Genomic DNA, 14420 nt, shown 5'->3' with positions numbered 1-14420 from the left:
TTGTTGCCCAGGCTGGTCTCGAACTCCTGGCCTCAGGCAATCCTCCCACCTCAGCCTCCCAAAGTGCTGGGATTACAGGTATCAGCCACTGCACCCAGCCAAAAAAAAAAAAAAATTCTTATAAATCAAAAATCACTCCTCCCCGAATTGCAATTGAGTTTTCCATTGTCTAATTAGGAAGATGCTGCTTATCTTTTTTTAAAATTTTAATTATTATGGATACTGAATGGTTGTGTTTATGGAGTAATGTGATATACTGGAATAAGCACATATTTTGTAATGATCAAATCAAAGTAATTGAGATATCATCACCTCAACTATTTATCATATCTTTGTATTAGAAACATCCCAATTCCACTCTTTTGGCTATTTTGAAATATACAATAAATTACTGTTAACTATAGTCTCCCCATGTGATACTGAACACTAGATCTTATTCTTTCTATCTAACTGTATTCTTGTACCCATTAACCATCTCCTTTTTATCTTCCCTTCATAGTACCTTTCCCAGCCCTCTGGTAACCATCATTCTACTCTCTCTCTCTTTTTTTTTTGAGGGGGGGTGTGGGGGTGGGTCAGGGTATCACTCTGTTGCCCAGGGTAGAGTGAAGTGACACCACCATAGCTCACTGCAGTCTCCAATTCCTGGGCTCAGTGATTCTCTCATCTCAGCCTCTTGAGCAGCTGGGACTGCAGGCACATACCACCACACCTGGCTAATTTTTTTTTTTTTATAATACAGACAGGATCTCACTATGTTGACCAGGTTGGTCTGGAACTCCTGGGCTCAAGCAATGTTCCTGCCTCAGTCTCCCAATGTGCTGGGATAACAGGCATGAGTCACCACACCTGGCATCATTCTACTCTATCTCCATGAGATCAATTTCTTTTTAGCTCCCACATATGAGTCAGAACATGGGATATCTGTCTTCTTGTGCCTGGCTTATTTCATTTAACATAATGTCCTCCAGTTCCATCCACACTGTTGCAAATGACAGCATTTCATTCTTTTTTATGGCTCAATAATATTTCATTGCATTTATGTACCACAGTTTCTTTATCCATTCATCCATTGATGGCTACTTAGGTTGATTCCATATCTTCGGTATTGTCAATAGTGCTACAATAAACATGAATGTGCAGATATCTCTTCAATATATTGATTTCCTTTCTTTTGGATATCTACCCAGAAATGGGATTGCTGGATCATAAGGATGATGCTTATCTTGAAAATTATATTCTGTCTAGCATAAAGGCTTAAATGTTATTACATATACTGTCACTTATCAGTTTTCTTTTTATAATGAGGTAATAAAACTTTTTTTTGAAAATTTCTACTTTACCTGCTATCAGCCTCTCTGTATCAGGTAGATGTGTGAACTGTCTTCTGTATTCCTCATTCCTGTCTTTATAGGTGGAACTTGAAATCTGCAACAATAAAAAGATTACATTTCTGTCTAATTGTAATTATAGTGTCCTAGAAAATAAATATCAAGTGGAATTTAAAATCATATGCTTTCTATGCAATATTTTGTATGTCCTTATATAAATAAACATTTCAAAAACACCAAAAAGAAGCAAAGAAGACTTCCAGCATGATGAGATGAGGAGTTTGGCAATCCCCTCTGCAAAAGCAAATATATAACTAGAAAAAAAACTGTCAAAAATAATCATCTCAAACGATGGAAAATGACCAAAGGCATACAATACAATCAACTGAGAAGCATTTGTTCATGAAAATCCACTGAACTTAGGTAAGGATGGTGGAAGTCTGTGGCACTCATTCCTGGGCCTGTTGCCATTACCCTTCTTCCTTCACCTGTTAAGTCTTTGTGGTAGTTCTTTGGGGGTGGGAACAGATCATGAAAACTGGCAGCTATCTTGACAGAGAGGGTTGAGCTGTGATTTGGATTGGAGGCAGAAAATCTATGCCCAGGAGTGAAAGGGAAAACTCTGTACCAATCCAAGCAAGTGTGCGGGTCCAGTACCAATTGGAGCAAGCAGAATGGCAAACTAGCAAGGAGCTTAGAAAGATCTTGAAGGAGAGGAAGCCATAGATGGGCCTGATAAACTAGTCACATATTCCTAGCTGAACAAAAGCTCCAATGTGCGTAACACAAACTAGAGAAAGCCCAAGCTATCCACACATTTCCTGGCCAAAGACACAAGAGGTCTCAGGGGAACATAAAAAACTGGGACAAACTTAAAAATGGCCACATTTTTTTAAATGGCCAGAGCTTTGAATACATTCCCCAATCTACACACAGATCTGTCAATAGAAGGGAAAAGCCTTACTGGCTCTATGGATTTAAGTACATTGAGTACATCATTGGCTGACATAAGAGGTGATCCCTAGGAAGCCAGGGAACAACAACCATAATAAACAGAGCAGACACATGCCACAGGACAAACAGATTTCATAAATTTACTCTAGGCAAATTATTAAACAAACAAGCAAACAAAAATCAGCAATGACAACCCATGGGACAGGAGGGAATGCAATCAGAATCCAGAGATGCTGCAATATATTATCTAAATTGTCAATATTCCAACAAAAATTATAAGACATGCAAAGAAACAGGAAAATTTGACTCATACTAAGGAAAGAAAAAAACAGAACAAAAAACAGAAATAGCCTTTGAGGGTCCCCAGACATTGAATTTTGCAGACAAAGATATCAAATCAGTTATTATAAATATGTTCAAAAAACAAAGAGAACCATGCTTAAAGAACTAAAGGAAAGTATGACAACAATGACTCAACAAGTAAAGAACCTAAGCAAATAGATTTTTTACAAAAAATTGTAAAGAAACAGACATTCTGGGGTTGAAAACTACAATCAAATAAAAAATTCACTAGAGGGTCTCAACAGCAAATTCAAAATGACAGAAAGAATACGTGAACTTAAGGATAGATTAGTAAAAATTATCAAATTCAAAGGACAGAAAGGACAAAGACTTAAGAAAATGAACAGACTCTCAGAGACCTACGGGACAACATCAAAGAAACCAAAATACATGTGATGGGAGTATCAGAAGGAAAAAGGGGAAGATAGAAAAATATTTGAAGAAATAATGGTCATAAGTTTCCAAATTTGATGGAAAACATTAATGTATACATCAAAGAAACTCAATGAATCCCAAGCAGGATAAACACAGAGAGTCATGCTAAGACATGACTCAAACTGCTGAACAACAAAGAAGAAATCCTGAAACGAGCAAGAAAAAAATTGACTCACCACATACAGTTGAAAAACAGTATAATTTGCGGGTGACTCCTCATCATTAACAATGGAGAGAACAGACCTGCTTTACAAGAAATACTAAAGGAAGTCCGAGCCTGGCGTAGTGGCACATGCATCCCTATAATTCCAGCAATTTGGAAGGCCAAGGTGGGTGGATCACCTAAAGTCAATAGTTCAAGACCGGCCTGGCCAAAATAGTGAAACCCCATCTCTACTAAAATACAAAAATTAGCCGGGTGTGGTGGTGCATGCCTGTGATCCCAGCTACTCGTGGGGCTGAGGCAGGAGAATCTTTTGAACCCTGGATGCAGAAGTTGCAGGGAGCCCAGATCGCACCACTGCACTCCAGCCTGGATGACAGTGAGACTCTGTCTCCAAAAAAATTAAAATTAAAATTAAAAATAAAGTCCTTCAAGCTGCAAGGAAATTACATATGATAACTCAAATTCACCAGAAGAAATTAAAACCGCCAGAAATATAAATACATGGGTATTTTTAAAAGACTACGTAAATCTATTTTCTCATTTCTCTCTTAATATCTTTAAAAGACATAAGGGTCGGCCAGGCATGACGGCTCACGCCTGTAATCCCAGCACTTTGGGAGGCCAAGGCAGGTGGATCATGAGGTCAGGAGTTCAAGACCAGTCTGGCCAAGATGGTGAAACCCCATCTCTACTAAAAATACAAAAAAATTAGCCAGGCAGGGTGGCAGGCGCCTGTAATCTCAGCTACTCGGGAGGCTGAAGCAGGAGAATCGCTTGAACTCGGAGGGCGGAGGTTGCAGTGAGCCAAGATCGTGCCACTGCACTCCAGCCTGGGCAACAGAGTGAGACTCCATCTCAAAAAAAAAAAGACATAAGGGTCTACAAAGCAGTAATCATAACACTGTATTGCTGGGTTTATGGGATAATAACATTAGTTGAAGCAAAGGTTCAATATTTTAGCAGAATTAAATTAATATGAATCTGAAGAATACTGTACTCTCTTGAGCAATCACTAAAAACAACCCTCAAAAAATTTTAAATCAAAAGGAATTAAAATGTCACCTTAAAAAATATGTATTTGACACATAAAGAAGGGGAACAGAAGAACAAAAGAAGATATAAAACATATGGAACATAAATAGCAAAATGGTTATTTGTAAATCTAACCATATTATAACTACATTAAATGTAAATGGAATAAACACAGAAATTGTCAAACTAGATAAAACATAGAACCAACTATATTTTATCTACAAGAGACACACACCTTAGTTACAAAAACACAACAAAGTTGAAAGTAAAAGGATGAGAAAAAGATATACCATGCAAACAGTAATCACAAGAGAATCTGAGTGGCTCTATTACTTTTTAGCTGAAATACTGCTAGACTAAGAGAGATTTCATAATAATAAAAGGGTCAATATATGAGGAAGATAATCATAAATGCATAAACAACAGAACCCCAAAATGCATGAAGCAAAAATGACAGAACTGCAAGAACAGACCATTCAATAAGTTGGAGGTATCAATATCCCATTCTTAATAATTGATAGAATGACTACACAGAAAACCAGCAAGGATATAAGAGACTTGAACATTTTCCACCAACTACACCTAACTGGCATTTATAAAACACTCCATCCAACAACTGCAAAATACACATTTTTTTCAAGCACGCATGGAACATTCTCCAGAACAGACCATATGCTAGGCCACAAAACAAGTTTCAGTAAATTTGAAAGGATTAAAGCCACATAAACTATGTTCTCTATGAACACAGAATAAAATTAGAGATCAACAACACAAGGACTGGAGCCCAACTTCAAATCATCTTAATCCTTACAAATGGAAAGGACAATTCCAGATTGCTTGACAGCTGTATATGAAAATCCTCCCTGGAAGAACACATCACTCTAGGACTCAAAATGCTGCCACAAAAATAATGGAAAATAGAGAAGAAAGGATAAGAGACTGATAATACAGTGAGGAGGTCTAATACACGTGTAAACAAAGTCCCAGGAGAAAATGAGGTAGATGCAATATTTGAAACAATAAAAATTTTTTTAAAATTTAACATTTGAAGTTTCTGTCCTCAAAGACCCCAATTTCTTCTTTTCTTGTAGTTCTCTAAAATCATTTTCAAAAATAGCATCTTCCTATTCTAAGTGATTTGAACACTTTTTTGTGCATATTTATATATGTAAATACAGTAAAACTCAATAAACCATCTTGCAGTCCAAAAATCCTAACAGTTGGCTTCTAATCAAAAATGGTCTGAACGGTCTCAGTGATTCAGTATCTGTGGCACACTCCATAGCCTCACAGGCAGATTTTTTAATGAGTTTTGGTAGTTGCTATGGTTTGAATATGGTTTGTCCCCATCAACACTCATGTTGCAGCTTGGTCCTCAATGTAATGGTATTGAGAGGTGGTAGGAACTTTAAGAGGTGTTTGGATTATGAGGGATCCCTCATGAAGGGCTTAATACCATCTTGTGGGAGTGCTCTCTGGGTCTGGATTAATTACCAAAAGAGCAGGTTATTATAAACCAAGGTTGCCTCTCATGCTTTGTCTCTTTCAAACGTGTTCCCACCATGTGATGGCATCCATCATATTATGATGCAACATGAGACCCTGGCCGGATGAGACCACCTGATCTTGAACTTTCCATCCTCCAGAACCATGAGCCAAATAAATCTCCTTTCTATATAAATTACCCAGTCTAGGTGTTCTGTTATAGCAACAGAAAACAGGGTAAGACAGAAAATTGGGACCAAGAAGTAGGGTTGTTGCTATTACAATACCTGAAAATGTGGTAGCAGCTTTGGAACTGGGTGATGGTTAGAGGCTGGAAGAATTTGGAGGAGCAGGCTAGAAAAAGCCTAGATTGCTATAAATGGGTCATTAAGAGAAATTCTGGTGATGGCTTAGAAAACAAGAAGATTAGGGAAAGTCTGAAACTTCTTAGAGATTACTTAAGTGGTTGTGAACAGAACGTCCGTAGAAATGTGGACAGTAAAGGCCATTCTGAAGAGGGCTCTGATGGAAATGAGGAATATCTTATTGGGAACTGGAGCAAATGTCATTATATAAAATAGCAAAGAACTTGGTGGCATTGTATCCATGTCCTAGGGCTTTGGGGATGGCCAAACCTGAGAGGGCTGAAGGGATTAATGCCATCTTTTGGGAGTGCTCTCTGGGTCTGGATTAATTACCCAAAGAATTTAATTACCAAAGCTATGATTTCTGGAAGAAGAAATATCTAAGCAGCTTTGAAAAGAAAAAATAAAATAGGCCGGCGCGGTGGCTCATGTCTGTAATCCCAGCAATTTGGGAGGCCGAGGTGGGCAGATCACCTGAGGTCAGGAGTTTGAGACCAGCCTGGCCAACATGTGGAAACCCCGTCTTTACTAAAAATACAAAAATTAGCCGAGCGTGGTGGTGCACGCCTGTAATCCCAGCTACTTAGGGGGCTGAGGCAGGGAGAATCACTTGAACCCGGGAGGCAGAGGTTGCAGTGAGCCAAGATCATCCCATTGCACTCCAGCCTGGGTGACAGAGTGAGACTCCATCTCAAAATTAAAATAAAGTATCTAGGCAGCAAAGCACTCAACATGCTGCATGGCTGCTTTTAGCCACTTACAGTAAAATGAGAGAGAGAATACTTATTTAAAGACAGAATTTATAATTCAAAGGGAAGCAGAGCATAAAAATTTGGAAAATTTTTATTTTCCTGACCATGTGGTAGAGCATGAAAGAGCATTTTCAGGAGAGGATCTAGAGACTATTTGGAGATTAATATAGCTAAAAGGGACCTTCTGCAGGGGCAGAGGTGCAGAGAGCCTCCCCTAGAATAATGCTCAGCAGAAATGTGGGGTCAGGGCTACCACTGGGACCCCAAAAGGGTAGAATACTGAGGAGAGTGCAATACCTGCCTGGGAAAGCTACAGGCACCAGTGTGCAACTGCAACTCATGACAGAAGTGATGTGGGCTGCACCTAGCAAAATCATGGAGGCAGGGCTGCCTGAGGCCCGAGTTCCATACCAACATGGCACTTACTTTAAAAAATTGAGATATAATTCACATACTATAGAATTCACCCTTTTGCAATGCACAAGTCAGTGATTTTGGTATACTCACAAAACTGTGCAATCATCACCACTATATAATTCCAGAAAACTTTTATCATGCTGAAAAGAAATCCTATACCCATTAGCAGTTACTCTCCATTTCCCCCTCCACCCAGGTCCTAACAACACTAATCTACTTTCTATCTCTATGGATTTGCTAATTCTGGAAATTTCATATTAATGGAACAGACACAAAGGGCCACAAGAGTGCATATCATTGATTGCACTATTGTGGGCCTTTGTGTCTGTAGCCTATCACTCAGCATTATGTAGGTATTCAAGGTTCGTCTATGTTGCAGCATGAATCATTACTTCATTCTAGCTTATGGATGAATAATATTTCATTATACAAATATACTACATTTTATCTATGCATTCATCAATTGATTAATGTTCAAGTTGTTTCAACTTTTTGCTTATTATGAATAATGCTGTTATGAATATTCATGTAAAAATGTTTATGCGAACATATTTAAATTCTCTGGGGTATATATCTAAGAGAAGAATTGCTGGGTCATATAGTAACTCTGTTTAAATTTTTAGGAAGTGCCAAACTATTTTCCAAAATGCCTGTACCATTTTACGTTCCCACCAGCAATGTATGAGAGTTTTAACTTCTCCACATCCTCACCAAATCTAATCTCTATCTTTCTTATTACAGCCATCTGAATGGGTGTAAAATGGCATTCCCATTGTGTTGCAGGAAGTCAGGAACCCCGAACGGAGGGACCGGCTGAAGCCATGGCAGAAGAACATAAATTGTGAAGATTTCATGGACATTTATTAGTTCCCCAAATTAATACTTTTATAATATCTTACACCTGTCTTTACTGCAATCTCTGAACATAAATTGTGAAGATTTCATGGATACTTATCACTTCCCCAGTCAATACCCTTGTGATTTCCTATGCCTGTCTTTACTTTAATCTCTTAATCCCGTCATTTTCATAAACTGAGGAGGATGTATGTCACCTCAGGACCCTGTGATGATTGCGTTAACTGCACAAATTGTTTGTAGAGCATGTGTGTTTGAACAATATGAAATCTGGGCGCCTTGAAGAAAGAACAGGATAACAGCAATGTTCAGGAAACAAGAGAGATAACCTTAAACTCTGACTGTCAGTGAGCCAGGCGGAACAGAGCCATATTTCTCTTCTTTCAAAAGCAAATGGGAGAAATATCGCTGAATTCTTTTTCTCAGCAAGGAACATCCCTGAGAAAGAGAATGTGTCCCTGAGGGGAGGCCTCTGAAATGGCCGCTTTAGGAGCAGCTCTCTTTTACAGTCACAGCTGTAGGGATGAAATAAGCCCCAGTCTCCCGTGGCACTCCTAGGCTTATTAGGACAAGGAAATTCCCACCTAATAAATTTTGGTCAGACTGGTTGTCTGCTCTCAAACCCTGTCTCCTGATAAGATGTTATCAATGACAACGTGTGCCTGAAACTTCATTAGCAATTCTAATTTTGCCCTGGTCCTGTGGTCCTGTGATCTCACCCTGCCTCCATTTGCCTTGTGATATTCTATTACCTTGTGAAGCATGTGATCTCTGTGACCCACACCCTATTTGTGCACTCCCTCCCCTTTTGAAAATCACTAATAAAAACTTGCTGGTTTTACGGCTCGAGGGCATCACGGAACCTACTGACATGTGATGTCTCCCCCGGACACCCAGCTTCAAAATTTCTCTCTTTTGTACTCTGTCCCTTTATTTCTCAGACCAGCTGACACTTAAGGAAAATAGAAAAGAACCTACATGACTATTGGGGGCAGGTTCCCCAATACCATTGTAGTCCTGATTTACATTTACCTCGTAACTATTGATGTTGGACATGTTTTCATGTGTTTATTGGGTATTTCTATACCTCTGGAGAAATGTCTATTAACATTTTGGCCATTTTTAATTGGTTTGTCTTTTTATTATTGAGCTATGTAAGAGTTCTTTACACATTCTAGTACAAGTCCCTTATCCAATATTTGCAGATATTTTCTCATTCTGTAGGTGATCTTTTCATTTTCTTAATGAATTCCTTGAAGCACAGAAATTTTTATTTTTTATTTTTTAGAAATGGGGTCTCACTTTGTTGCCCAGGATGGAGGGCAGTGGCTATTCACAGGCACAATCATAGCACAGTGCAGCCTCAAACTCCTGGCCTCAAGTGAACTCCCACCTCAGCCTCCTAAGTAGCTGGGAAGACAGGCACACACCACCAAACATGGCTCTAATTTTAATGAGGTCCAATTTATCTATTTTTTTCTCTTGTCACTTGAGATTTTCATGTCATATCTAAGAAACTATTGCCTAATCCAAAGTTCATGAAGATTTAAACCTATGTTTTCTTCTAAGAGTTTTAGTTTTAGCTCTTACATGTAAGTCTATGATATATTTCAAGTTGATTCGTGTATATGGTGTGAAGTAAGGGTCCAAATTCATTCCTTTGCATGTGTATATCTAGTTGTATCATTTGTGGAAAAGACTAATCTTTCCCTCATTAAATTGTTTTGACACTAAAAAATCAATTTATCATAAACTTAAGGGTTTATTTCTGAACTCTCAATTCTACTCCCTTAACACATAAGTCTATTTTTTTCTGTTTTCTTTTTTTTTTTTTTTTTAAGATGGAGTTTCGCTCTTGTTGCCCCAGGCTGTAGTGCAATGGCATGATCTCGGCTCACTGCAACCTCTGCCTCCTGGGTTCAAGCAATTCTCCTGCCTCAGCGTCCTGAGTAGCTGGGATTACAGGTGCCCACCACCAAGCCTAGCTAATTTTTTATATTTTTAATAGAGACAGCTTTCACCATGTTAGCCAGGTTGGTCTTGAACTCCTGACCTCAGGTGATCTGCCCACCTTGGCCTCCCAAAGTGCTGGGATTACAGGTGTGAGCCACTGCACCTAGCCCATAAGTCTATTTTTATGCCAATCCACACTATCTTGATTATTGTAGCTTTGTAGTAATCCTCAAAACTGGGAAGTGTACATCTTCCAACTTCATTCTTTTTCAAGATTATTTTGGCTATTCTGGGTCCTTTGCATATCCATAGGAGCTTGGGTACTGCTTGACCATTTTTACAAAAAAAGTCATTTGAATTTTGATAGGATAGTGTTGAATCTGTAGATTAGTCTGAGGAGTATTGCCATCATTAACAACATTAAGCTTCCCAATCCATGAATATGGCATGTCTTTCCAATTATTAACGTCTTTTTAAATGTCTTTCAATAAAGTTTTATTGTTTTCAGTATATAAATATTACATTCCCATTTTGGCCGAGTGCAGTGGCTCACACCTGTAATCCCAGCACTTTGGGAGGCCATCAAGGCGGGTGGATCATGAGGTCAGGAGTTTGAGACTGGTCTGACCAACATGGTGAAACCCTGCCTCTAATAAAAATATGAAAATTAGCTGGGCGTGGTGGCGCGCGCCTGTAATCCCAGCTACTCAGGAGGCTGAGGCAGGAGAATCGCTTGAACCCAGGAGGCACAGGTTGCAGTGAGTCAAGATTGCATCACTAAACTCCAGCCTGGGTGACAGAGCAAGACTCCATGTCAAAAAAAAAAAAAATTATTCCTATTTTATTCATTTGATAGCACCATAAATGGAATTGTTTTCTTAATTTCATGTTAAGGATGTTCACTGCCAGTGTATAGAATTACAATTAGTTTTGGTTTTGGAATCAAGGTAATACTGGCCTCACAGAATAATCTGGGAAGTGCTGCCTCCTTTTCTGTTTTTTTGAAAGAGTTTTTGAAGGATTTGTGTTCATTCTTCTTTAAACATTTGATAGAATATACCAGTAAAGTCATCTGGTCCTGAGCTTTTCTTCGTGAAAAGTTAGTTGCTGTTGTTGTCATTTTACTTTTGGGGATCGAGGGTTTCTTTGGTTTTTGTTTTTTCACTAATTCAATGTCTTTCCTTGTCATAGGTCTATTAAGATTTTCTCTTTCTTCTTGAGTCTGTTTCAGTAACTTGTGTATTTTGTGGAAACATGCCTAGTTAATCTAGGTTCTCTAAGGTATTTCAAATGCATATTAAAACCTAATAACATCAACTGTCCTGGAACATTACTAAAACAGACTATATACTCAGCCATACCTCAACAAATTTGAGAGAACTGAAATCAAACAGTGTATATTTTCTGACTATAATGAAATCAAACTAGAAATCAATAATAGAAAAATAGCTCAAAATCTCCAAACACTTGGAAACTAAACAACACACTTCTAGATAATCCATCTAGAGTCAAGGGTCAAAGGGAAAGTCTCAAGGGAAATAAAATAACACACAGAACTGATGAAAATTAAAACCTTAATGTAACATATCAAAATTTGTGGGACACAGCTAAAGATGAGAGAGAAATTTATAGCACTAAATGCCCACATTAGAAAAAAAGGAGAAGTCTGAAATAATCTAAGCATCCAACTCAAGAACTTAGAAGAGAAAGAGTAAAATATAAAATAAACCCAAAACAAGAAAAAGTAAATAAAAAAGAGCAGAAATTAGTGAAACTGAAACAAAAATAATGGAGAATATCAATAAAACAAAGAGCTGACTCTTTAAAAATAATAAAATTGATAAAATCTCTAGCAAGACTGACAAAAAAGAGTGAGAGAAGACACAAACTACCAATATCAGGAATAAAACAGGGTCAGCACTGTAGACTCTACAGAACTCAAAAGGATATAGCAAAATACTGTAAAGAACTCTACACATGTAATAAGGCCGGGCACAGTGGCTCACACCTGTAATCTTAGCACTTTGGGAAGCCGAGGAGGGTGGCCTAAGGTCAGGAGTTGGAGACCAGCCTGGTCAACATGGTAAAACCCCATCTGTACTAAAAATACAAAATCCCAGCTACTAAAAATACAAAAGTAGCTGGGAGGCCAGGTGCAGTGGCTCATGCCTGTAATCCCAGCACTGTGGGAAGACAAGGCGGTGGGTCACAAGGTCAGGAGATGGAGACCATCCTGGCCAACATGGTGAAACCCTGTCTCTACTAAAGTACAAAAAAATTAGCCAGGTGTGGTGGAGTGAGCCTGTAGTCTCAGCTACTTGGGAGGCTAAGGCAGGGGAATCACTTGAACCTGGGAGGTGGGGGTTGCAGTGAGCCGAGATCAAACCACTGCACTCCAGCCTGGCAACAGATTAAGACCCTGTCTCCAAAAAAAAAAAAAAAAATGTAGCTGGGATTACATGCCTGTAATCCCAGCTACTTGGGAGGCTGAGGCAGGAGAATCACTTGAACCTGGGAGGTGGAGGCTGCAGTGAGCTGAGATCGCGCCACTGCACCCCAGCCTGGGCAACAGAGTGAGACTCTGTCTCAAGAACAAAACAAAAGAACTCTACACATGTAAATATGACAACTTAGATGAAATGGATTATCAAAAAACATAAACTACCATTACAAATTAAGGAAATTAAGTTCACAATTAAAAATTTCCCAAGGAAGAAATCTCCAGGCCCAGATGGTTTTACTGGAGAATTCTACAAAACATTAAAAAAATTAATTCTATACTATCTCTCCAAAAAACAGAACAAGAGGGAGCACTTCCCAATTCATTGTATGAAGCTAGTATTACCCCAATACTAAACCAGATAGATTACAAAAAATAGAAAATTACAGAACAATATCCCTCATGTATATAGATATAAGAATCCTTAACAAAATATTAGCAAATACAATTCAGCCATAAATAAAAAGAAATATATAACATGACCAAGTGGAGTTCATTCCAGCATCCAAGGCTGGTTCAATATTTTTTAAAAATCAATCAATGTAACCCACCATATTGACATGCTTTTAAAAATTACACAATCATATCACTTGATATAGGAATAATATTTGACAAAATTCAACATCCATTTGTGATTAAAAACTCTTAAAAAACAGGAATACAGGCTGGACGCGGTGGCTCATGCCTGTAATCCCAGCACTTTGGGAGGCCAAGGTGGGAGGATCACGAGGTCAGGCGATCGAGACCATCCTGGCTAACACGGTGAAACCCCGTCTCTACTAAAAATACAAAAAATTAGCCGGGCATGGTGGTGGGCGCCCATAGTCCCAGCTACTCGGGAGGCTGAGGCAGGAGAATGGTGTGAACCCGGGAGGTGGAGCTTGCAGTGAGCCGAGATCGTGTCACTGCACCCCAGCCTGGGCGACAGAGCAAGACTCCGTCTCAAAAAAAAAAAAAAGGAATACAAGAGAACTTCCTGAATTTGATTAAGAGCATCTACAAAATACCTATAGTTTTAAAAATACCTTAATGATGAAAGCCTTAATGATTTCCTCACAAGATCAGAAAAAAGGCAAGAATGTCCACTCTCACCGTTCTTATTCAACATAGTGCTGGAAGTTTCAGCCAGTGCAATTGAGTTTTGGGGGTTTTATTTTTTTGTTGTTTTATTTTTTTTAAGGAAATAAAAGACATATAGGGCTGAGCATGGTGGCTCACGCCTATAATGCTAGCTTTTTGGGATGCCAAGGCAGGTGGATCACTTGAGCTCAGGAGTTCAAGACCAGCCTGGGCAACATGGTGACACCCCACCTCTACTAAAAATACAAGAATTAGCCAAGTCTAGTAGCATATGCCTGTAGTCCTAACCACTCAGGAGGCTGAGGCATGAGGATCTCTGAGCCCAGGAGATGGAGGTTGCAGTGAGCCGAGATTGTACCACAGCACTCCAGTCTGGGCAACAGAGCCAGATCTTCTAAAAAAAAAAAAAAATTAGGCAGCTGGGCGCAGTGTCTCATGCCTGTAATCCCAACACTTTGGGATGCTGAGGCAGGCAGATCACTTGAGGTCAGGAGTCTGCGATCAGCCTGGCCAACATGGAGAAACCCGTCTCTGCTAAAAATACAAAAATTAGCCAGGCGTGGTGGCACGCGCCTGTAATCCCAGCTACTCAGGAGGCTCATGGGAGAATTGCTTGAACTCAGGAGGTGGAGGCTGCAGTGAGCTGAGATCGCACCACTGCACTCCCGCCTGGGCGACAGAGCGGGACTCTGTCTCTAAATAAATAAATACATACATACATACATAAAGAAATAAATAAATCTGGAGAACAGA

General features: G+C 39.1%; 1 protein-coding gene across 5 annotated transcripts in view; it reads right to left on the bottom strand.

Moving 5' to 3' along the window:
• Positions 1 to 14420, bottom strand: part of GRAMD1C (GRAM domain containing 1C) — a 118528-nt gene that overhangs the window by 76614 nt on the left and 27494 nt on the right. For all 5 annotated transcript variants that reach the window (XM_063805156.1, NM_001280062.1, XM_009445963.5 and 2 more), the window contains 1 exon segment: positions 1344 to 1428. In XM_063805156.1, coding sequence (XP_063661226.1) covers positions 1344 to 1428 — 85 coding nt within the window.

This window comes from Pan troglodytes, chromosome 2, assembly GCF_028858775.2.
Source record: "Pan troglodytes isolate AG18354 chromosome 2, NHGRI_mPanTro3-v2.0_pri, whole genome shotgun sequence".
NCBI classification, from domain to species: Eukaryota; Metazoa; Chordata; class Mammalia; order Primates; family Hominidae; genus Pan; species Pan troglodytes.
This window is presented reverse-complemented; position numbering and strand designations above follow the sequence as displayed.